The 26,118-nt window shown below is 35.7% G+C and overlaps 1 protein-coding gene across 1 annotated transcript in view; it reads left to right on the forward strand.

Moving 5' to 3' along the window:
* Window positions 1–26,118, forward strand: part of MAN2A1 (mannosidase alpha class 2A member 1) — a gene marked incomplete at its 5' end in the record, with an annotated part of 159,180 nt that overhangs the window by 45,954 nt on the left and 87,108 nt on the right. The window contains 3 exons of the mRNA XM_082651000.1: window positions 15,263–15,390; window positions 22,843–23,016; window positions 25,693–25,879. Coding sequence (XP_082507126.1) covers window positions 15,263–15,390; window positions 22,843–23,016; window positions 25,693–25,879 — 489 coding nt within the window. The remainder of the gene's footprint in view (window positions 1–15,262; window positions 15,391–22,842; window positions 23,017–25,692; window positions 25,880–26,118) is intronic.

Below are 26,118 nucleotides of genomic sequence, written 5' to 3' on the forward strand. Positions count from 1 at the left end.
TCCTTATGTTCCATCTTTGTCCTAGAAATGGAATTACTAGATCAAAGGGGCTTAATATTTTAAAGATTTTTTGAAGCATATAATCAAAGTGACCCCTAGAAGGGTGGGTTTCAGTGTATTCTTCAGTCTTCCATATAGAAAGGTACAAATTTCTCTGCATATTAGGCAACAATATAATTTTTTCTAAAAGTTTGACCAATTTAAGTGGTAAAAATGTGAATTTTTGATTAGTGATAGTGTTCCATGCTTTCTCATATATACAGGCAGAGCTTTTTTTGAATTGCTTGATCATGTACTTTTTCTTACTGATTTGTAAGAATATTTATTATATACATACCAACCTTTATTTTTCCTGAAGCTTTATATTTCTTCTTAATTCTTAGTGTTTGATATAAAGACTTTTAAAATATTTATGTAGTCAAATGTATTAATCTGTTTTCTTGATTGACTTTGCTGTCATATTTAATATGCTGTCATATTTAAAAAGTCTTCCCCAATCCAAGAGATGAGATAGCCTTTTTTCCCCCAATTTAGTTTTTTATTGCTCACTTTTATAAATCCTCCAGTTTATTTTTTTAATGTGGTGTGATGGGAGGTTTTGCTCCCCATGTCTCCCTCCTCCCTGCTCCCAGGACTTTAAGGATTGTCTTAGCATCAATTGCTTTCTTTTACTTATTTAACATCACATATACAGTGCTTACTGTATTACTTCCTGTTTTAAGTACCTTGCAAATGATAACTGATAATCCTCGCAACAATCCTGTGAAGTAGATATAATGACTATCTTGATTTTACAGATAAGAACACTTGTCATCCAGGGTCACCCAGCTGCACATGCTGCACTAGTTACCATCCAGTCCAGCCTGTCCAGCCCCACAGGCTGTTTGTTCCCTTGCACGTTGTGCTGTGCTGCTTCCCTAAGACTTACATAGTCCATTCTTTTCTACTGACTTGAAGTGCCATCTTTATTGTATTTCAATATGCATTGATTTCTGGGCTTTCTGACCTCTTTCATGGACTTTTCTGTTTAACTGTAATTGTTGCGGCCTTATGTGTTTCAATAACAGACAGTTTAAATCTCCTCTTGTTTCTCTTTATTGAAAAGTTCTTTTAATGAGTGACCACTTAATTTTCCCAGAGAGCTTTAGAATTAACTTGCTAAATTCTTCCTACCCTATCAAAAAAAAAGGGGGGGGGATTTTGATAGATATTGACATAAACGTTTAAAGGTAATTTAGAGAGAATTGGTGTTCCATTATTATCTATCAGACATTCCCCCCCCCCCCCCCGAGAGCATGCTTAAAATGCTTATAAGAGTGGCCAGGAAGGTGCCATAACTGAAGGCTGTAGAGTCTGAAGATCCTGAATGTACCGGGAGTAACTGCCACACCCAAAAGGACTACCCCTTCTTCCACTCCTGCCATGTGTGGCCACGGGAACCAGAGTTGTCAGGATATTCTTCCAGTTATTCTTGACAAGCTGGAATTCCAAAATGTTACATAAAATGTCTTGACTTTTTAAGTTGAAATGTTAGCAGCTAATTTAGGTTAACATACAAACACACACACACACAAATCCTTCGTTTAAATCGAGTTACCTACTGGTTTGCAGTGTTGCAAAAATTAAGAACTGCCCTGTGAAACCCTGCGGAATTGGTGTTTGTCTATACATATTTTTTCTTTTACTAGGTTTAGAGATTAAAACAGATTTTTTTTGTCTGTCTAGGTCTTATATTGCTCCTTGAGTACAAATAATACTTCATAGTTTCTTATAATTTTATAGTGTTTTACTCAGATTGTTCAGATTTTATTGCATCTGTAGTTATTTTGTTTGCTTGTTTTTGTTTGTTTTCTTATTATTTGGGGGAATCTGATTTTTTTCTTCATCTTAATTAGATCAGCTAAAGCTTTTACTATTTCTGTTGGTTTTTGTACGCCCAAAAAACTATTATATTTATATTTTACTGGTATTTACTCTTGACTTTTCTGCTTTTATTTAATTCCTTCTACCTGTTTTTTACTAATGCTAAATGGGCCAGTTGATTTATTTTAACAAGGAGCATTTCTCCCTCTGTGTTTGCCTTTTTACTGCTCTTATTAGCTTTCACATTTTTATGTTATTTTTTTCCTAAATATTCTGTATGTATTGTTTTCTCTTTGACTTGAGTATGTTAGGAAAATTTTCAAATTCCTATTTTTTTCTCAGTTATACTTTAGGTGTTAAAAGGTGGTTTTAATGTCTTGTGGTCAGAGAATATGGACTGCACAATTTTTATTCTTTAGATTTTTGAGAAACAGTGCCATTGATCCCTAAAATTCCAAACTTTTGCCATATATCTGGGTATGTATAACTTATGAAATTTTCCATGTATCAATTCAGAATATTTTTCAGCTTATATATTTTTGCTCTTCCTAATTAATTACTGGTTTTATTTCATTTGTTTTAGAATTCAGTTATCTAATTGTTAAGTCTCTGGTCTCTCTTTGGCATATGCATTTTAATTTTTTGGTTATATTTACTGCATTATGTGAGGTTTTTCTCAAGGTTTTTTGTTTTCTTTCCCACCTCACATTCTTCTCGATGGTGTGGAGCCTGTTCTTTTCTGGCTTCAATGCTTGGTTTTAACTATGCTTTTTAATTACCCTTTAGTTCTGGGTTCTTTATATTGTTGTCTGTAAGTCCAAGCATTTTCCTTTTTTTTAATTCATCCATGAGCAGTAACATGTATCCACACCTGGAATTTGTTTCAAAACAGAGAGTGTAACTCGACTCAAAGCCCTTCCTTTTCTAACCAAACACTTTGTTTCCCATCCATTTCACCTGATTTCCTTTTAGGAAATGGTCTCCAAACACGGAAGTCAGATCCTTCATTGTCCTGCCCCAGGTCAGATAGGTCAGTGATGATGAGCTCAGCTAATCAATATATTATTTCCCAGGGTTTTGAGCCTTTAGAGTGAAGCGAGGGTAAAGAGATGGAAAGAAGGGAAGCAGAATGGAGGGAAGGTTGCAGGTCAGCCCTCACAGCACTGGTGCATCCGCAAGATTCTTCCTGTCCTGTGTCACGGACCCTGTCATGCCTGTAGCATGGCCTCTCATTTTTTTCCAGTCCTTTGTTAAGCCTGGACTTTTAGCCTGTTCTCAGTTCTGTGTACCCAGGACTGTCCCCCAATACATTTCCTGTTCAGTCAGTCAGTGTTGCTTGCGACCAAGAAAGCTAGCTGATATATTTCTCCTCAAATCCTTTGTTGGAGAGGTGGGTTCCAGAAAAAACAAAACAAACAAACAGAAAAACTTAATAGATACATAGGTTTGCTCCCATTATTTAAAATTCTGAGCTTGTACTAAGTGGCATTAATGATAGAATTTTTTTGACTACTACTGTAATGCTTATGCAATGGCTTGTTTTTGAAGATGAGTCTGTGGATTAAATATCTGTACCTAAATTTGCAAGCTACCTGTTGAAGAGAAGAACCTGTTAATTCTAGCAGAGTTCTGTGTAAGCTTTTATTGTCCCTGAAGAATATCAGTTGATTGTGGGAACTTAACAGAAACATAACTCAAGTGATCCTCATAATCTATGCTAGCAATGACTTGTTTGATTCTTCCCCCCTGTGGCAGCAATATTCAGCTCTGTCAGCTTTCAAAAATGAAAATCTGGTTAACTAAAGGGAGATCCATGCAAACAACATCTAGCTTTTTTATTTTGTGTGACTCAGAGTAATTTAATCAAGTATAGTCATGGTTCCTACTTGTAACACATATCCAGTGGATTTAAAAGAAACTACCTTGTTATAATCAGCACATTTTCCATCTACGCTTGTTTTATTTTGAAAATGACTGGTATGCTAACAACCTTTTTACTTTTTAGGCTTTCTATTTGAATACTTTTTGGCTAAATGCAGTTAAGTACTGCATGACGTTTATAATACATCAAAATGTGAACCCTATTCAGAGTCAAACAGCTGAAACATTAGCCTTAGCGTTTCCTTTGACTAGCACCCAGCATATTACATATTCATTTTTCCTCTCTGGGCTCTGAGACATTGAAAGAGTTTTTACATTGCATCTGCTTCTGCTGTTGAGACCAGTGTTCAATTGAGAAGCGCACTGGGCTGTTGGAACCTAGAACAGTTTATGTGTTTGCCAGAATCTTGACCAGCTTCTCTGTGTGGACCTTTTGGTATAACATAAGGCTCCAAATGTGTGAATGGAGAAGGGTACCGTTAGATATTGTGTCTTCACTGCATTGCTGGATTTCATTGCTTTGCTGAGACCGCAAAGTCTTTATCTAATCTACCATTCTCTTACTTCTTTTTTCCTAGGTTTATAGTTAAGTGAACCTTCTACCCTGTCCTTATAACTATCTCTGCTTATTGAAATCAGAGAAAAGTTTGAGATTACTTTCTTAAGTAATACAAATAATACAAATCCAAACTTACATTTTGCAAACTTACATGCATTCTGCATTATGAGTTCACTAGAAAAAAAAAATACCTTTAAAGTTCTTATACTAGCTAATTTATTATACATTTTATACAGGTCAGATTTTGTGCTATTTAACCAAAGCCTGCTGTAAAATTTGCAGAGCAGTGAGAAGTTACAGTGTGTCTTGTGATGTTCAGAGTAAATTGCAGATTTGGATTTAGTTTAGAGCCTAAAGATACATAGCATTTCATCAAAGGAATCAAAGCAGTCTCTCAAAGGAATCAAACCAGTGTCTAAAATAACATTGATTCTACTAGTTGAAGCAGTGGTGTACATTTATTTTAGAAAGTATGTATCCCATCCCCATTCATCTGGATTGAGGTGTCTTTGCTTTGCTTTCACCTCTCATTTACATCAGCTATAGGCAAAAGCCATGAGGACTTCTCAGCCGCTCTGTCTGTTGGATACTTCTTCAGTCCTCTGGGAGAATTTCTTTGCAGCATTGACAGTGACCACTCACTCCATTCTCCTTAAAATTCTTTCCTTTTTTTTTTTTTTTGGTCTTCTGTGAGCCAGAGCTCTTTCTCCTGGTTCTAGTCCTGCATTGCTGAACATCCCTTTGTCATCATCCCTCTGACTCCCTCCTCTGCTCTTTCCTAAATATCCCAGTTTTCTTCTGTGGGGTAGCACCGTTTTGGTTCTCCTCATTTTGCATGCCCTGCCACACTGTTGTTTTAATTTCCAGGTGTGTGGGCTGCTTCCAGATCTAAAGCTCCAACCTCAATTTCGTTCTTCTTCCCTAGTTAAGGGTAACAGTAACAGCTAACACTATTGAATGCTTACTCTGTACTCAACGTAGGAGGCTTGTTCTAAACACTTAGATGTATTCATTCAGCCCATCCTGTAACATCCCTATGTGTTAAGATCCTTCATTATTCTCATTCTACTGCTGAGGAAACCAATGCAGAGGTGGTAAGGAATGCACCTAAGGTCCCCCAGCAATTAAGTGTGGACTGAGGACCAGAACCAGGAAGGCTCACCCCAGAACCAGTGCTCCTGCCCACTGTGTGCTCTGCCTTTCGGTCTGCTGTTCATGTCGTCCAGTCAGTCCCCACAAGCCTGTCAGCTGTGCCTTTTTAGTATCTCTGCACAGTCACCCCCCGCCCCCGCTCTATCCCCCTTACTCTTGTTTCCTGCTTTAACGAAAACCTCCAACTGGTCTTCCTGTTTCCAGCTTTGCCACTTCCAGGTGTCCTCCATTTCACCCACAGAATTAGGTTTCTAATATATGAGTCTGCCCATGTCTCTTCTTGGCTTTCAAGTGCTTCAGTGACAATTCATTGTCAAAAGGTACAGCCCAACCTCCTTTGCCTGGCACATCCTTGCTTTTGTCCTCTGATTCCTCCCTGCTTGTACACCCTTACCTCAGATCACTTCCTGCCTCACACCCCCCTCTTAGCCATGCTGAGCCACGTGGGTGTCCTCAGTCACAGGTTATTTCCTGCTTCTTAGGAACTTGCCCATGAGTTTAGCTGAGAATATATTTTTCCTTTTGTACATTGGATAATCTCAATCCTATTTATTCTTCAATACTCAGCTGAAATATTACCTCATCTCCAAAGCCTTCCTGTATTTTCTCCGTCATCTATTTAACAAATATTGACTGTGCTAGACTCCAGGGATACAGGAAGTGAGTGAGACTTACCTGATCCCCACTCTCAGGGCAGAGCAAGGAAGACAATATAATTAACACAGTATCAGAATAAAGCATTTTCTTCTATGGAAGCAAGAAGTGGGTCTTGGAAAGCTTCCTGAAGCAGGTGGTATTCAAGCTGAAACTTGAAAGGCTGTTAGAACTAGCCAGGTATAAAGAGGGTGGCAGAGGGTGAGGAAGGAATTCCAGGTTATGAGAGGAGAATTGTGATTATGGGCCAGGGATTAGCAAGAACATGGCATGTTCAAACACCTGAAAGAAGTTTATTAGGCTGCAACAGTGCAGGGGAGGGTGTGCATGCAGGGGCTGAGTAATATGTGGTCGTCAGGGAGATGCAGATTAAAACTACTACAAGATACTATCCCAAACACCTTAGAATGGCTAAAATCAAAAAGACTGACAACACCAAGACTTGAAAAGAATATGCCGCAACTGGAATTCTCTCCAAAGTTAAATATACGTCATGTGACCTGGGAGCTCCTTCCTAGGAATTTATCCAAGAAAAGTAAAAACATGTTCACCAGTGTTTTGGTGAACAGGAAACAGTTCAAATGTCCATCAATAAGATATTGGATTAAAATTTTGTGCCATATTTAAACAATGGAGTACCACTCAGCAATGAAAAATAATGAGTTACTGAAATACACAGTATGAATGAATCTAACAAATACATTAGCAAAAGAATCCTGACACCAAAGAGTATTGTATGACTCCATTTTATGAAGTCTGAGAGTAAGTAAACTAATCTATTGTGATATAAATCACTAAGTAAGAATGTCTTTTTTGTTGGCGGGGGAGTGAGGTAGGAATTGATTGGAAAGGGGCAGAAGGCTCTCTGAGTTGATGGGAATAGCCTATGTCTTCAGTGTACAAATATCAGTTGTTTTGGGTAGTAACAGGGGTATAAACAGTTGTCAAAATACATCAAACTGAACACATGTATATTATGTGTTGTTATATCTCAATTATAAATACTTTAGAAATACAGTACATCCATAAACATAATGATATATGTCTGTTTATTAAGATGGAAAGATGTTCATGGTATATAGTACTAAGTGAAATAAATTGATTAAAAACTATGCCTACCATAACCCTTTATGCATTTATAGCAAGATATTGAGTGGATTTTTAAATTTTATTTTTCAACCTCATATATTTTCTGGTTTATTTGAATGAACAGTTTGTTTTAGAAAAGTGAGAAAATGAAGTAATATTTACTATACAGTGAAATATTTAAAGTATATCTAATTATTAAAACTTAACAAACTATTAATTCAATCATCTAATATAAGAAATATTCTTAAATAAAATTTTGTGACTATTTTATGCTATAGTTTTGTTTGTTTTTAGTGCTTAGAAGAAATCAGGGTAGTATAACATTTATAGTTCAGAAAAAATTTTATTTAATTCATATTTTAATATAAGCCTGAATATATAAAGGGTATACAATGAAAGGTAAGGTGTGACTACTCCTGTCTTCTTGGCATCTAACTCTTCTCACAGGAGGCCGCTACTTTGACCAGATGCTTATCTAATTTATAGATACACAGGAAAAATATGTGCATGTACATATGTGCAAAGACACATACATATTATACAAATGATAGCATGATATGCACATTGTGCTTTTTTTTTTGAGTGCATCTTTTTTTTTATTGTGGTAAAATGTACATAACTTAAAATTTACCATTTTAATGATTTTATGTGTGACATTCAGCGGCATTACATATATTCACATTGTCTTGCAACCATAACCATCTCCAGAACTTTTTCATCATCCCAAACTGAAATGCTATACCTGTTAATAATTCCCCTTCCCCTCTGCCCTGGCAACTACCATTCTGCCTTCTGTCTCTATAAATTTGACTATGCTAGGTACCCCATATAAGTAGAATCATACAATATTTGTCTTTTTGTGTGTCTGGCTTATTTCACCTAACATAATGTCTTCAAGGTTCATCCATGTGGAAGCATGTGTCAATTTCCTTCCTTTCTAGGACTGAATAATATTCCATTGCATGAATATACCATGTTTTGTTTTTTCATTCATTCATCAATGGACGTTTGGATTGTTTTTACCTTTTGGCTATTGTAAAAATGCTGCTATGAATATGAGTGTACAAATATCAGTTTGAGTCCTTGATTTCAGTTCTCTTGTGTATATACCCAGAAGTGGAATTGCTGGATCATATAGCAGTTCTATGTTTAATATTTCACAGAAGTCTCGTACTGTTTTCCACAACAGCTGCACCATTTCACATTGCCACCAGTAGTACCTGAGCTTTCCAGTTTCTCCACATTCCTTATCAACACCGGTTTCCTGTTTTTCTTTTCTTTTCTTACTTTTTTTTTTTTTGGATAATAGCCCCTAATGGGTTTTGTACCATGGTTTTTAAACTTAATATATCTTGGAGAACCTTTCAGGAACCTTTCTTTTTAAAAACTATATAAAAGTGTTTGTTATGAGTGGGCCTTAATTTTTTTTTTTAACATCTTTATTGGGGTATAATTGCTTTACAATGATGTGTTAGTTTCTGCTTTATAACAAAGTGAATCAGTTATACATATACATATGTTCCCATATCTCTTCCCTCTTGCAAGTGGGCCTTAATTTATGTAACTTCTCCTGATTAATGACCCTGTAGTTTTGTTTCTGGTCTTTTGTGAATGCATAAAGTGTATCTTTATCTTTAGTGTATATAGTCATCCGTTGATAATCCTCAGGGGGTTCCTTGCAGAACCTACCCCAGATACCCAAATCCTTATATAAAATTGAGTAGTATTCGCATTTAACCTACGCACATTCTCCTGTGTACTTGAAATCATCTTGAGATTACTTATAATATTTAATACAATGTAAATGTTATGTAACTAGTTGTAAATACAATGTCAATGCTATGTACATAGTTGCTAGTGTGTGGTAAATTCAAGTTTTGCTTTTTGAAACTTTCTGGAAATATTTTTCTTTTTAAAATTTTCCTTCAGAAGTTGATTGAATTTGTGGATGCAGAACCTGTGGATATGTAGGGCTGACTGTACAGTGCTTTTATTTATTTTTATGTATTTTCTGACTTCATTTTAAGGAGCATAGATAAAAGTATATATGCGTTTTAAAATTTGATAGTTATTGCCAGCCTTAAGTAACAATACCTATTTGTAAATATCCTTGACATCACATGTTACACAACTTTTTGATCTCACTGAAGTTTTAATTTGCATTTCCTCATGAGTGATATTAAACTTCTTTTCATTTGCAGGAGCTAGTTATTTCTGAAATATCTGCTTCATATCTTTTGTTTGCTTTTCTTTTGGGTTGTTGGTACCCTTTTCTAGTAGGAACGCCCAGATTTAAATGGCGAGCAAAACAGATATGATTCCTGCCTTCATGAGCTTACAGTCTATTGAGGGACAAAGACAGTAAACATGCAGATGTGTTATTAAATTTTGTGATAAATGCTATGAAAGAAAAATTTTGGATTTTATGAAAGATAACAACTTAGGTGGGGTTTGGGTGGAGTGTGGTGGCCAGAGAAGGCTCCTGATAGATCCGCTATGAGCCAGTGAGGTAAATACTGGGAGGAAAAACATTCCAGACAGAGAGCATGGACTGCAAACTCAAAGAAAGGGTATGGCTGGAATGAAGTGAGGAAGAAATGAGGAGATGACTCATTGGTCATCTGTCCCTCGTATATTCTCTAAATGGGTGTCTATAATACTCAGAGGTATATGATCAGTTTCCCCAATTATTATGTGAGTGGTTTTTAAAACAAATCTTATTTTTACTCTCTTATTAGATATTCCCCACGAAAGTCATACGAGTCAGATAATCTGATGAGCAAATGCTTTTAGCCTATTAATTGATTCATTGAGAGCCTCCATCTTTTTTAATTTTCCATTTAACTAATTTTTTATTTAATAATGAATCACCATACATCATCTTGTATTATTTCATATTTCCCCACACAAATTCAACTCGTTTTCTCATGTAAAATTAATTTGTGATTCTTTGAAGCTTGCTAAATAATGCATTGTTTGCTACTAAGTTATCTGTAACAATTTTCCCATTAGGGAAAAAAGCTCTTTGAGACTGTCCTTCTGTGTGTGACTAAATTTCAAATGTGTGCTGTGTCTACATAGGGGAAAAAGTGACACTCAGAGAAAATGATTCGCAACTTCTTGTGCTTGGCAAGTAAATTCATAAATGTAAATTCTGGATCTTGGGCAAAGTGAGCTGTGACAGATATACTCAGCTTAATTTTGATCAGTATTTTCTTAAGTCTTTTATATCAGATTCTCAAGCAGAGAAATTGTAGAAACAGAGAAGTACATAATGGCTTACAAATCAACCAATTAAAAAAGTAAGGGTGTTGTGAATTGTGAAAGTTAGTGCCTGTTTTCCTATTTTCTGGATTTGCTGCACGTATATACTTCTTTCTCTCCCTCTCTTTCCCAGTCTTTTCATTTGTTTCTGGATCTCTTGTTTATTAGAAAATATTAGGAAGAGCATTTATGCAAAAAATTTGCCAGAAACCAGAGCGTCTCTTGGTAGAAATTAAGCAATAGACCCTATGAGGTGGGCACATCTTCTTTGATTTTGTACTTCACTTTTTTTTTTTTTCAGAGTTAGAACAGTGGTTGTTATTGGGGAATTAGATCTGGGTAACTTTTATTTACAATTTTCTGCATCCTTTCACTTTTATCATTAAAACAATAGGCATTGCTCTCCTAAAAGTAGTATAAGTAGTATGCCCATTTTCTTTTTTTTCCGAACAACCTTCTATTGAAGTATAGTTGATTTACAATGTTGTGTTAGTTCCAGGTATACACAGCAAAGTGATTCAGTTATGCATATATATGTGTGTGTGTGTGTATATATATATACTCTTTTTCAGAGTCTTTTCCATTATAGGTTATTAAAAGATACTGACTATAGTTCCCTGTGCCATACAGTAGGTCCTTGTTGTACTCCCCTGACAATTGCAGAGAACTAGCTCAATTCATGCTTGTTGAGCACTAAGTGAGTGGAAATACTTGGAAGCACCTGTACTTATTCTAAGTAACTTTTTCTATAGGTGTTTCCCATTACCTGATTTTTAAAAAATTACGAAGGTGTGGAATATACAGCTTGCAGTCTGTCTTAATTTTATTTTGTGTTGCTAACAATGGCGATTTTAAATATGGTACCTTTTGTAGGCTAACATAGCTTTTCTGCTATTGCTTATAAATATTTTTCTCAGTATTTCCTGGAGTGTTGTTTCTGTAAGACTGTCAGGCCTACTTTTTGTACCTATCACTACCTGATGATGATGGTGGCTGTGCTTTTCAGTCATTAGGTCAGTGTTTTCCTCATGTATATTTGGACCATTTTGTTTTCCTGTCATTCTTCAGGTGCTTCTTAAGTGCTTATCACATATGTTCTAGAAATCAGGGGTAAACGTGGCAAATGTGTGCACTTCTGCAGTTTTTATGTGTGCACGTGTATTTTTTGTTTGTTTAACTGGTCAAGTGGCATGTGTTTTTGCCTAACACAGTGAATATTTTATATCAAGCCTGACCTTCCTGCCTGTAAGAATGTCTGGTTTATAATCTGGTTTTCACCATTCATATGTATAGACTAGGGAGAACAGGCAGTTGAGTGAAATAGGAGTACTCACTAACCTGATTATTTGGCCAGGTGTCCACTCATTGTCACATTGCTTCATATCTTAAATCATGTTGTCTATTTTCTTCCCTTTTGTTCTACCTGATTAGAGAAACTTTCTTAAGAAAAACTAAAACCTAAGTTCTTTCTGGCCTGATATTATAACATCACTTATGCCTCTTGTGACCTCCTCATGTAGTTTTTATTAAAAACCTGTGTGAGCCATTTCAAATATCAGTCCTTTGGTTTCCACGACATAATATTTTGGCTTTCTTATGAGTTTGTTTTAAATCACTCAGACTGAAGATTAAAAAAAATAAACAAACCGCAATCCATTCTTCCCCACTAATTTAATGGCTATTTTAATAATATAAAAATTTTTTAAATTTATTTCTCAACTTTATATTCTGACGTACTGATGTGTCCATTTCTGAGTAAGTCACAGTTATATGGTAGCTTTTTAAACTATGAAAACAACTTTTACCAAGGAGAAGTGCAGGTTGTGCCTCATTACTCTTTTCTAGAATGTCTCAGGTCATAGTCACAGATTTGACCTTTTTATCTTTAACATTTCTTTTCACCTCAATTTCCTCTTATATTGTCCTTCTGCTTGGTCCTTAACTCTCCTTTTGACTGTTTTCTCCAGACTTCCCATCATTCTCTATTTCATCTTTGTTTCATTCCTCCAAAACTTAATTTTATATTGGCCTTTTCCCCTAAACTTAGTTTTCTTTTTCAGTTAGGTCCTTTTGGCTGCCTCACTGTCACATCAAATAGCCTTATCCAAATTTATATTTATTACTGCAAAATGATTCCCTTCTCAACTGAACTGCACTGTCTATGTGTATTAACACCACCACCCCATTAGACCCCTGGAATCAAAACCCTAAGTCATTCGTACTTTAATCCTTTCTTCTATGTCAAGATATTTCTCAATTCCCACTGATGCTTCATGAAGCATCTCCTCTCTCTCCCTCCCCGTTCATTTCTCCTACATGAATCATATTCCAGGTCATGTCACTTTATACCTATATTATTCACACTCCTTTTTAACTAACCTTCCCTGTTCAACTTATTTTGCATATGTCTGTGAACTTCATCTAATAACAAACTTTATGTTACTACTCATTTTAAACTGAGAATCTCATTCACTCATTCCCTCTTCATCTAACAACAGAGAGTACCCATTAAATGCCAAGTAAGCTTCTCAGTGCTGGGCCTGGAAAAGTGAACAAAACATGTCCTGGTCCTTGTTCTCTTGGAGCTTATGTTATAATGGTGGGTGGGGTGAGGAGGGAGAGGAAGCAGTAAATGAACAAGGCCATTCTGGTTTGTGAAAAATACTATTGTGTGATAGAGTGTGGAGGTACAGTGGGAGTGTTGATTTAGGCTCTGTGGCCCAGAGACTTTGTGGGTGTCCCAGAGACTTTTATTTGAGCTGAGAAATGAGGGCAGCTGGGATCAGCCATGTTGGGAAAGACAGGAGAGAAGAAAATAGATAAGAAAATCCTGAAAAACATATTAATGAGTGAGAGGGTTTCATGTCTCCCCCATAGTAATAGATAGGATAGTCTTTAAAGTAATCATTGTGTACAGATAAGAACTCTGTACACAATCACAGTAGCATCTCAGGCATCATGCAGAGGGGGAAGGGATAAATTATTCACAGATAGAGCTGAGGAAATATAATATGTGTCATTCTTTGCTTGGTTGGCTGTTTCTTGGAGCCCATTTATGCCTATGGGACAGGGAATATGTAGCAAAATAAAACTGATATAGGTGAGAAATTCCATCAGTGGAGTTATTTTTTTCCATTTAATATTAAGATTACTTAATTTATAGTTTCTATTCTCTATTCAAGAGCAGCAAAGCATTTGTTTTGACCAATTTATTTCTGATATTTTCCAGAAGATCTGTTTATTGGAATACTGAGATAAGGAGGTCAAGTTTCTATATTTGATGACTGGAGATTAAGTCCCAAATCTGTCCTGACATCTCAGGCTTCCGAATACTGCTCATAGGCATAAGGGGTGTGACTGGTCCATGGCTTCCAGGGTGTGGCTAAATCAGGCAATCACCAGAAAGACAAGAAGAACTAACTGTAAGCAAAGTCCCATAGGCAGTAAGAGTGGGACAAAATAGCCTTGGATTTAGTTGTGTTCTTAAAGAAATACAATTTTCAGAAATTTCCAGCTTCTTTCTTACAAGTTCTTGATGTGGGCCTGTGAGAATCTGAGGTTTGACTGGAACATTGGAGTTTCTTTAGACACTATATAATGAGCCATCATATTCTCCATATGAAATTGTATTATTTGGTGATCCCCATGGTAATATAGATGTAATCTCTTTTTATTTTATACAAGGAAATCACTCATGTATTCATTCATTTTTAGAAATTGTGTCCATTATCCACTCTGTCATTGTTTCTATGATCATGCATATATTTGAAAAAATTGGATGTTCTGTTAATGCTGTGGCTTCTGTTACATACTTTGTAGGAAAATGTTTATTCTTTATGCCTCTGGTCTGTTTCAACTAAATTTGGCTTGGTGCTTGGCTGTTAGCTATAGGCATTCCGTGATGTTTATCCTTATTAAAGCTGCTTTTGCTTCTGAAATTTTACATCGTTTTCAAAACCACCTTGTCGCAAACTCAGAAGTCTGTGGCACTTAAAAGGCTTGCTTAAGTTCTGGCCATTTACACTTCCTCAGGTAGTTCTTCAAATTTTTGATAGTTGATGATTTTTTTCTGTCTCTGAGGAAGGTATCTTCTTGTAACAATTTAGTTCTCCAGGGCTGTGGTCTAGTTACTTTGTGAAGTATTATGGTAAAGAGCACTCAATGAACAGATGATGATAATGTTAGAGCTTTTGGCTCAATAATGAAAGATAAACTATATAGCCTACATTATAATCGACTGGAGCAGGGTGCTTTATAATGTTTTCTGTATTCCCAGAAGCATGTGATATTTACTAGCTTTACTTTTATTTTTATTACTTCTGTAGTTTGCATGATTAACTTATCAGTGTCAGAAGTACTAAAATAAGTCCTGATTTTTCAGCATAGGTGTAATGAAACAAATATTGTGCTTAAAATGACAGTCCTCCAATTAACATTCATCAAGCATATACTCAGGTATTTGCTAGGTGCTCGGCCAGATCCAGAAGTAAATCAGACGTGGCTGCTGACATCAGGAATCTTTGAAGTTGTATGGGAGATTATACCCTTATGAAATAGAACTGGCAGAGTGACCTGCATGGCTTTGCCTAGGGCAGGAGGAGCAGATACTTTACTAAGGACGCTTTATCACCAGGGTCCCAAAGTTGAAATTCATCCACTGGTTTAAAAAAAAAAAATTAACAACTAGTGTGAATACTGGTTACATGTAAAGGCTGTCTCTAATGTTTATGATGTCTTACATTTTTATTTGAACTTTTCTTATATATGTGAATGTAAACTCTTATGTTATTTTCTCCCTAGTTTACTAGAAAACGGTCAGTTTGAAATTGTGACAGGTGGCTGGGTTATGCCTGATGAAGCTGCTCCACATTATTTTGCCTTAATTGACCAACTAATTGAAGGACATCAGTGGCTGGAAAAAAATCTAGGTATGTATTCGTATCTTTCTCTTTCATTTGGACTGCTTTGGAAAATTAATTTTGGGGAATGTGAGATGGGGCTTTTTATTTTTTTTAATAACTAATTTTTCTAGCACTGATTATTACTGAATAATTTATTTTTTATTGATTTATGATGTTTCTTGGATCATAAACTCAGTTACATAGATATAATATGGTCACTCTTAGGGTCATCTACCTTGTTTCACCTATTTATCAATTTTACCTATTTATTAATTTTAGTATTTTTTTCTAAAACTATCCCCCTGGGATTTTAATTATATATTAGTTAAGACACTTGATCATAAAAGGCAAAAACCTAGTTTACTAGCTTAAGCAAAGAAAGAAAAAAGGAGAGAAAAATGTTAGTTTTGTCATTGAGAATTCCAGAGATAGGGTAGCTTCAGGTAAGGTTGGATCCAGAGGACTTAGATTATGTCATCGGGATACTGGCTCTTGACTCTGCCGTAGACAACCAGGACTCTGATCTTCTTGGTCTAACAATTAGGAGTTTTCCTTAATACCTTACCTAATTGACCCACTTTGGGTCAGGCGCTTATCTCTGAGCCAGTTTACTGAGGCCAGAGTTAAAGGAGCTGAAATCCCTGAGGCCTGGTTAATTTGATGGAAATGATCATGTGGGGAAAGTGGTTTGGGGCAGGGTCAGCCTTGCCTGAACCATGTGAATGCATCCTCCATGGGGAAGAAGTATCCTGTTACAGCAAGAAGTGGGGAAGGGTATTCTGAATGATAAAATCAGATGTTCATACAACTCATAAGAACATAGGACTACTGGAAATCTTTGTGGTATCGAATATTTGCATTCTGCAACATGGTATGTAATTGTTTTCAAATATTTCATATCTCTCAGTACAATTTTGTAGTTTATGGTAAATATACATGTTTTTATTGAAGTTATTTCTAAATATTTTATTATTTTAAAGTATTCTTCTGTTAGGGATAAAATTCCCCCACCCCCATTAATATTTTGTTTACTTTTTATTTTGGAATAATTTCAAACTTAAAAGTTGTAGGAATACTACAAAGAACTACCATAAGGCCCCCAACCAGATTCACCAGTCATTATTTTGACACATTTGCCTTATTTTTTCCTCTTTCCATATTGTTATTGTTGTGATTGTTATAGAGTAAGTTGCAAATATCATACCTGTGCTGAAAAGAGTTAACATAGCAGATCTGAAACTGCTATCCTTAGAAAGATCTTGCTTGCAAAGTTGGCTGTTGGCTGGTGTCTGAGGACTTGGATTTCTTAAATGATGAGTGACTCACTGTGTTTAAACTATACAAACAGGCAGTGTATGCTAAACATTTGTTTCCCTTCTGGGAGTCTAGAATCATATTATGTACTAGACAGAGGGTGCCTGCATGACCAGACCCCAGTAAAAACCTTGGACACTGAGTCTCTAGTGAGCTTTCTGGGTTGACAGCATTTCAGGTATTGTCACCATTCACTGGTGGAGTAATTAACTCATCCTGGGTGATCCACAGGGAGAGAACTCTTAGAAGCTTGTGCCTGGTTTCCTGTGGACTCTGCCCTGTGCCTTTTCTCTTTGTTGATTTTGCTTTGTATCTTTTCACTATAATAAATCATAACTGTGACTATATGTCTAGTGCTGTAAGTTTTCTTAAGTCGTGAAATCTGGGAGTGGACTTGGGGACCCCCTACTCAGTGCCACTTTTCTTAAATACTTAATTATATTCTAAGCCCAAATATTCACTTTATAAACCTCAGTTTTTGTGGATTTTTTTTTTATGTTTAGCTTTTATGGATGTGTAATTTACATGCAGTGCAACACATAAATCTTAACTGTAGAGTTTGAGTTTTGACAAATGTAACTCTGCACCTTGTAAATTAGAGTAGTGTTCTCAGTTTTGTTTAAACAGTTTAGAACAACATGTTGTTTTGGACACTGTTTTTACATTTGGTTTGGGATACTTTTTAAATTGTTTAGTCTTTGGTGGTTAGTTTCTGCTTTTACTAACTTTATTATATAAATTTGACCATTAGAAACTAAGTTTGAGTTTTTAAGGTTATCTTTTGCCTAAAATATCCATTTTGTAACTGTTCTCTGACTCCTCTTAAGCTTTAATATTAGATATATTTGGAATAATCCAGTTTTATTAATTATATTATTCATGTTGCTCATGTTCTAATTTTTAAGTCTATTAGATTTGCCAAAAACTGAATGATGTATTTTACTCTTTTTAATGATTGTTTCCTGTAATTTTTCTTGTTTTTACTTTTTTATATTTTGACAGTCTTGTTCTTACATGAAAACACAAAATCTTTCCTGGTTTTATTGGCATATGTACCGTCTTTATAAAATTTTGGATTGTTCATATACTGCATTTCCCCCCTAAGTTTTTCACTTGCCCCCTTTAAAAAAAAAGATTCGCTTATACCAAGGAAAATCCTAGAAGGATACTGGGGTCCTTTCTATGTCTCTCCCTAGCTTCTACCTCATTTTGTATCAGTTTTTAAAAATGTAGCTTACGTTCTTTCTCTTCTACATCATTACTTCTCAGGGATTCTTTAATCTGTTGCAGCTAGGTTGCTATTCCTGTGTATCAGGTGATTTTGATGCAGAAAAGATCATCAGTGATGATGAAATCTCAGGCATCACTAACTTTTCATGTTGATTTTTATTCTTGTTTGTAAGCTTATTCTGTCCTAGTTATTTGGGACAACACATACTCCTTTTTTTTTATTTTATAGCTTAATTTCATTTCATTTCAAATTTATAGACTCGCATGATAGTATTTGAGAGGGGCTCCTATATATCCTGTAGGCTTGGCCCTCTGTATTCACCAGTTCCACATCTGATGATTCAACCAACAGTGGACAGAAAATAATTGAAAAAAAAAATCTGGAAAGTTCCAAATAGCAAAACTTGAATTTGCCATGCCTGGCAGCTACTTACATAGTATTTACATTGTATTTATCACTATTTACATAGCATTTACATTGTATTAGGTATTATAAGTAATCTGGAGGTGATTTAAATTATAGGCATACCTCATTTTACTGTGCTTCACAGATACTACGTTTTTTACAGATTGAAGATTTGTCACAGCCCTGTGTTGAGCAAGTCTGTTGGTGTCATTTTTCCAACAGCATTTGTTCACTTTGTGTCTCTGTGTCACATTTTGGTAATTCTAGCAATATTTCAGACTTTTTCATTGTTAATGTATTTGTTATGGTGATCTGAGATCAGTGATCTTTGTTTCTATTGCAAAAGGATTATGACTTGCTGAAGGCTAGCGATGCTTAGCTGATTTTTAGCAATAAAGTTTTATTTTGTTTTGGTTTTCTTCCAGTTTTATTGAGATATAATTGATATACAGCACTGTGTAGGTTTAAGATATACAGCGTAGTGATTTGACTTACATACATCGTGAAAAGATTATCTCAGCAAGTTTAGTGAACATCTGTCACCTCATATAAATACAAAATTAAAGAAACAGAAAAAACAATTTTCTCTTGTCTGAGAACTCTTAGGATTTGACTCTCTTAACAGCTTTCATATATAACATGCAGCAGTGTTAATTATATTTATCGTGTTGTACATTACATTCCTAGTACTTTATAACTGGAAGTTTACCTTTTGCCTGTCTTCATTCAATTCCTTCTCCCACCCTCACCTCTAGTAACCATAGATCTGATCTCTTTTTTCTATAAGTTTGTTTGTTTGTTTTTGGAGTATATTTGACCTACAACATTATGTTAGTTCCTGTTATACAGCATAGTGATTCGATATTTCTATGCATTTCAAATTGATCATCACGATAAGTCTAGATATGGCACCATGCAAAGATATTACATAGTTATTGACTATATTCCCCACACTGTACATTTCATACCCATGACTCATTTATTTTGCAACTGGAAGTTTGTACCTCTTAATTTCCCTCACCTATTTCTTTCCTCCTCCCAGCCCCCTCCCTTCTGGTAACCACCTGTTTGTTCTCTGTATCTATGACTCTGTTTATGTTTTATTATGTTTATTCGTTTTGTTGTTTAGCTTCCACATATAAGTGAAATCATTACAGTATTTGTCTTTCTCTGTCTGACTTATTTCATCAGAAATATGTCCTCAAGTTCCGTCAGTGTTGTCACAAATGGCAAGATTTCATTCTTTCATATGCCTGAATAGGATTCCATTTTATATATATATGTGTGTATATATATATATATACACACACACACACACATATATATACACACACACACACCACCACATTTTCTTTATTCATTGATCCATCTGTGGATACTTAGGTTGCTTCCATATCTTGGCTATTGTAAATAATGCTGCAGTGAACATGGGGGTACATGTATCTTTTCAAATTCGTGTTTTTGTTTTCTTCAGATCAATACCCAGGAGTGGAATTGCTGGGTCATATGGTAGTTCTCTTTCTAATTTTTTGAGAATTCTCCATACTGTTTTCCATAGTGGCTGTACCAATTTACATTCCCACCAGCAGTGCACAAGGGTTCTTTTTTCTCCACATATAAAGTATTTTTTAACTAAGGTGTGTACATTTTTTTTAGACATAATGCTATTGTACACTTAATAGACTACCGTAAACATAACTTTTATATGTACAGGGAAACCAAAATATTGTGTTATTCACTTTATTGCAGTGGTCTGGAACCAAACCCACAGTATCTTGGAGGTATGCCTGTATACAAGAGGATGTGTGTAGGTTATATGCAACTACTACACCATTTTATATGACTTGACATCCAAAGATTCTGGTATCTTCAGGGGTCCTGAAACCAATCTTCCCTGGATACCAAGGGACTCTAGTTAGATTCCCATACGTGTTTTTCTGAACCATTTGAGAGTAAGCTGGAGGCATCTTGTCTCTTTGTCTCTCAATACTTCATTGTGTTATTTCATAAGAAATAAGGATGTTTTCTTAGATAAGCAGAAGATAGTTATCAAATCAGGAGCGTTAGCAATACTACAGTCTAGTTCACAGGTTATATTCAAATTTTGTCAATTGTCTCAATAATGTTTTTTAATAAAGACTGCTTTTTCCCCTCCCAATCCAGAATCCAACCTAGGATCACGTATTGCTTGTAGTTGTCATGTCCTTTTAGTCTCCTTAACCTGAAACAGACCTCAGCCTTTCTCTGGATTTCTTGACGTTGATATTTTTGAGGAGTGCAGACCTCTGTTGTAGAAAGTCTCTCAATTTGAGTTTGTCTGTTTCCTTTTGATTAGCTTTAGGTTATTTATCTATCTGATCTATCTATGTAATCTAACCTAATTTATTTTGCTAGAATATCACTGTAGTTATTTTCTGTTTTCCTCAATGCATGCTGTCAGAAGGCACTTGTCATCTCTTTGTCCCCATATTGGTGATGCTGTTCTTGATCACTTGTTTAAGTTGTGTCTTTTAATTTTCTTTACTGTACTGTTACATTTTCTGCCTTTCGAATTAATAACTAATTTGTAGGACATACATTGAGAATAGGTAAATATCCTGTTCCTCATCAAACTCTAATGTTTTAGTTTTAGGATCCATTGGTGATTTTCTAATTCCATCATTGCTTCTATAATTATCAGTTAGTATTCTATTAATACTAAAAGGAAGAGCTTTCCTTTTTATTTTCAATTTATTTGTGAGCTCATGGGTTCTTATTGTATTCAATGGGCTATAGTCCAGTACTATTAGTATTTATTTTGATTCCCCAGTTGTCCTGCATTTGGCCAGTGGAAGCCCCTTCAACTATCTCCTGATTTATTTTTATATGTTCCCATGACCCTTTGACCATTTCTTTAATTTATGCCCCAAGAATATGTTCCAGGGTTATCTTGTACTTTCCTAGCCTCAGCCCTGGAATAAGTAATTTCTTTAAGTTTATTTTTAATAGAGCATGGCATTTAGAGGTCAAAGTCTGGGATTGAAGATAATGTTTTTGGTACTGAGGTGTTATTGCACTGAGCTAAGAAATGTGTGTGTGTGTGTGTGTGTGTGTATGTGCATGTGTGTGTGCATGTGTGTGTATATGTATATATAGAGAGAGTTTGTTTAAGTATATATTTGTGTGTATATATGTATATTTATTCATGTTAGTACTACTATCTCCTATTTCAACTCAGTATCATAGGGTTCTGCTCTTTCATATTTACATACTCTATAGTTCCTTTCCTTAACAGTGTAAAACCTGGCTCCTTTATTCTAATTTACTCAGTCTTGAAACACATGAAAGTTTCAGAATTGCTAAACCTATACTACCACAAAAACCCAAAATTACTAAATAGAGTTCAAGATTTCTTTATAATTTTTTGGAGGTAAATTACATACGTGAAATGGACAAATTATATGGTCACTTTGAGTTTTGACACATACTCTTGGTCCTCTGACAGTTCTGACTTTTCCTTCTCAGTCTCCTTGGTGGCTTCTCACCTCTGTGTTAATCTTCAATATTTTTCTACAGAGTTCTCTCTGTTCTCTTTTCTGTTATCCTGTGTTACACGTATTTGCATCATAATCTCTGCAACTAGAATCAGGATCAAGATTGACTCATTTTTGTAATCCTAGGGCCTCTTTTAGGCTTCGGCATATGAAAGGTGCTAAACAAGTGTTTGAGTGAAAAAAATGTGCACAATTCTATTACTTATGTCGATTTATAGGCTGTTTGTAGAAGCCTTCTTTGAGAATCCTGAATAAATAAAAGATCAGATTTGTATAATGCCCAATGAATAATCTTATTTCATTAATTCTAATCTGTGCATTTATTATGTTTTTTATATTTTATCCTCTGTGAAATTGAGATATATCTTTAGGGCTTCACTCTTAGAATTGGTGTGAGTCAGGTGTGAAAAATTCTATTGACCCATTCTTGGTAGAAAGCACCAGCATCAAAATGTCTTAAGATTTAATGAAATATGGTACAGTTACTTTGGCCATTTCTGCTACTGTATATTATGATGATTTGGGACTATTGTAAGCTATACAAGATAGTTTAAAATCCCTTAATGTTGGGGTTGGGGAGTGCAAGTTGAAATGACTTAGGTTACTTTTCTATATTATGTAACAGGGAGTTGCTGGGTTATGCGTCTCCACAGAAGACAGGACTGTTAGATCCTAGAGGGCAGTGACTTGGTTCTGATTCTTTCTCTGCCTCCACTGAGTGCAGTAGCGTTCTAATATCTATCAGGTGGCAGAGTGCTTATTTCACCTCCAGCTGATTAACTTCCAGTGTTATTCACCCTGCCCGGGAGAACACAGCAGTGGCAGAATCCTCCTCTCAGGGAGTCCTGCTGGGAATGCTCGCTAAGGGTAATGCTGGGCAGCCCCTTTATTTTAGAATCCAGGAGACCAAAAGAACTCTGATGGGTCTAAATGTGTTGTGACTTCTTCTGTTTCGTTTATCAATTTAAAACAATAACACATTTTCTTTATCAACAGGGGTGAAACCTCGGTCTGGCTGGTCTATCGATCCTTTTGGACATTCACCAACAATGGCTTATCTTCTAAAACGTGCTGGATTTTCTCACATGCTTATCCAGAGAGTTCATTATGCAGTTAAAAAACATTTTGCATTGCATAAAACGCTGGAGTTTTTTTGGAGACAGAATTGGGGTATGTAGGGTTTGATGAAAGTTGAAGATCTCACTTGACCTAGATGTTATTTCACAGGGGTTATGAACTCATGCTGTTATGGGTTTTATTCAGAGTGTCAGTCTTGAAAATATGGTTGCCTAAAGATACACATAATTGTTTTTTCAATGTATTTGTGTCAGGAGTCTTTTAAGCATTGGTGAAGATATTTATCTATAGAACATTGTAGATTCTTTTTTAAACCTAATGGAAGTAAATAAATACAAGTAATTAGTCTTTTGCAAGTAATGCTTTCACTTGCTTCTCTTTTAAAAAGTACCTGTTTTATCACAAAGTTGTATGTGCATTAGAACTAATGTCCAGTCATATATCTCTCATTCAGCCAGTGTTTCTTCCTTCTGTCTCTCCTGTCTCTGCATCTAGTAAGAGTTGCCTTTTAAAACCTTAATCCTGTCCTACTAGAACAGCCCTCCTATTACCTGTGTCGCTTGTTTTCACACTGTTCTGTGGGCACGCAGGTGTTCTAAAGATGTACTTCTCCAGCTCTTTGCTGGGGCAGAGGTGACAAGATTTAGGCCTCCTGAGAGGCCTTTGCCTTTCCCAACCCCCATGTAATTCAGAACACCTTATTTTCTTACTTAATTTTATTTATTGAGTCCTTATTATGGGCCATGCATGGTGTTAGATGCTTTATATTCACTCTTTCATTGAATCTTTATAATTCTTTAAATTAGTTTCTATAATTATCCCTTTTAAATGGTGAAGAAATGGAGGCTTAGATATGTGAAGCCATTTGCCAAAAGTCATACAGGTAGTGGGTACAGAGCTGAGATTTGAATCCAGTTCTGTGCTGTTCCAAAGCCCAGGTCCCTAACCCCTAGTATATACCACCATCAGTATTAAGTTCTTGGTAAAATTTCATCCAAAAAAAGGATTTCATTGCTAAGACAATGTTCAGAAATCACTACATTACATCATACTTGCTTCTCTGTGTAATCTAAGACCCTCCTGAAGTGTTTCGGAAAAGTCATTTGTAAATTTAGATGGTATCTTTATGTGTACTGTTGTTTTTTTCAATAAGGAAACATAATAGCTATATAATTTTTTATCCTGGAAAATTAAACCTAATCTGTAGGGAAAACAAGAGCTTGTAGGGGATTGCATCCTGTATACTTTGATCAAATGCAAAGGAGCATACTAATTGTTTTATAAAAAGGATTATTAATTTGAGGAAGCTCTACTTAAAATATTGCTTACATTCAAATTGCCCATAAAATATCTATCACCAGGAAATTACTGAGTACTTTTATGTTCTTAATACCATGTTAAGAAGAAATCTTGCTTACAAGAAAATTATAGTCTAATTTGATAAAAGACAAACACCACCAAATACAGCAGATAAACTGAAATGTGTAAATGAGCTGCTAAATAGTATGGCATGAAGAGAGGTAGTAGGATGTGGAGTATGTCCTTGATTCATAGCAGAAAGGAAAGGAAGTTGCCATAAGTCCTGGGACTATGACAGCCTCTGTGCAGATAGCAAGCATTAGCGACCAGCATCCATGATGTGACAATCATGAATGTGATTCAGTGAAACAACTTACAGCACACAAATGTACAGATTATAATAGCTTTAAAGTTTGGAAAAGACCTGGTAATTATTTTAACTAAATGGAGTGTGAGAGAAAACTGGAATATTTTAAGACTTACTTGATAGATTTGGACATGTTGCTTTAAAAATGATGTTTTGGAATCAAGTAGAGCTTCTTTGTGTGTTCTGGTTCTTAATGAAGCAGTTGTTTTCAGTTTTTTTAAATGTACACGTTACTTGTTTGTTTTTTCTTGTTGTCTGTGTTTCTTATAAAAGCAATGCATTGCTGAGAATTGGAGATCCATACATAAAGGGGAAGAGGTATTTGCAGGTCAGAATCATAAAAAGATACCACTTTTAACTCTTATCGAAGTCCTTCAGCCTTACTTGGTGGGAGGCTTTTGACCTCTGGAAAGCAGTGATATCAACACATACTGGCATTGAGGTTTCTGTTAAAAACAATTCTGTGTCAGGAACCAGTGCTCGTTTTCTGTATCTTTTTTGTTTGCTTTGTTTTGATTCTTCTTTTTGCTTTTGAAAATTACTTTTACTTTTCCTCTGCCTCCATGGAGAAAAGCGTCACTGGCTCTTTATTGGTGAACATCAGGGTGACTCCACAAAACTCTCCTGAGTACACTTCTTTCTCATCACTACAAAACCAGTATTTCCCCAGTATCTTCACAACCCCCTCCTTCTTCTTCCCTTATTCTTCCAGGTCCCCTTTTTACTCCCTTCCTCTCTTCTCACCTAGTCTCTGCTGCTAATGGTCTCTCTCAGGGTGTCCTGTTACCTGAGGTGGGAGCAGATGTGGCCGGAGCTGGCAGCCAGGGATAGACACGGCCATAATTTTGGATGAGCTGGTTATAAATTTTGCTTCTGCTCAGTTTATATCCTTCCAGGTCAGCAGATGCTGCTTTATGGCGGGGCTTTTCTCTCTCAGCTAAGTTTAGATAGAAGAGGTAGATAGAGACAGATGTGAGTATCCTCCTTCTGGCTGGTGGTCATTAAACGCTGCTTGGGTGTGTGTATGTATAAAGTACTGGAAATTTGAACAGTTTGGGGAAAACAAAATTTATAAATGCAGGTCTGTTGGCTCTTTATTTTAGATCTGGGATCTGTCACAGATATTTTTTGCCACATGATGCCCTTCTACAGCTATGACATCCCTCACACTTGCGGACCTGATCCTAAAATATGCTGCCAGTTTGATTTTAAACGACTTCCTGGAGGCAGATATGGTTGTCCCTGGGGAGTCCCCCCAGAAACAATATATCTTGGAAATCTCCAGAACAGGTACGAAAATATGCATTTTGTAAGACAATATCTTGAACAAGCAAGCATCAGTGGCTTGTTGCTGAAGGATTGAATAAATGGTTTTTAGTAGCCAGCTTATCCTTGTTCAAGGTATTCATTCAAACTAGGTCTAAAGCAACTTAAAAATACCAGAGCCTTGACTATTTGTCTTGTATGTTATAACTTAATGGAAAGTGAACAATAGTAGATTAATATACAATGGATAACCTATAATACAC

Source organism: Grampus griseus (genome assembly GCF_964374135.1).
Source record: "Grampus griseus genome assembly, chromosome: 3".
Taxonomy (NCBI): Eukaryota; Metazoa; Chordata; class Mammalia; order Artiodactyla; family Delphinidae; genus Grampus; species Grampus griseus.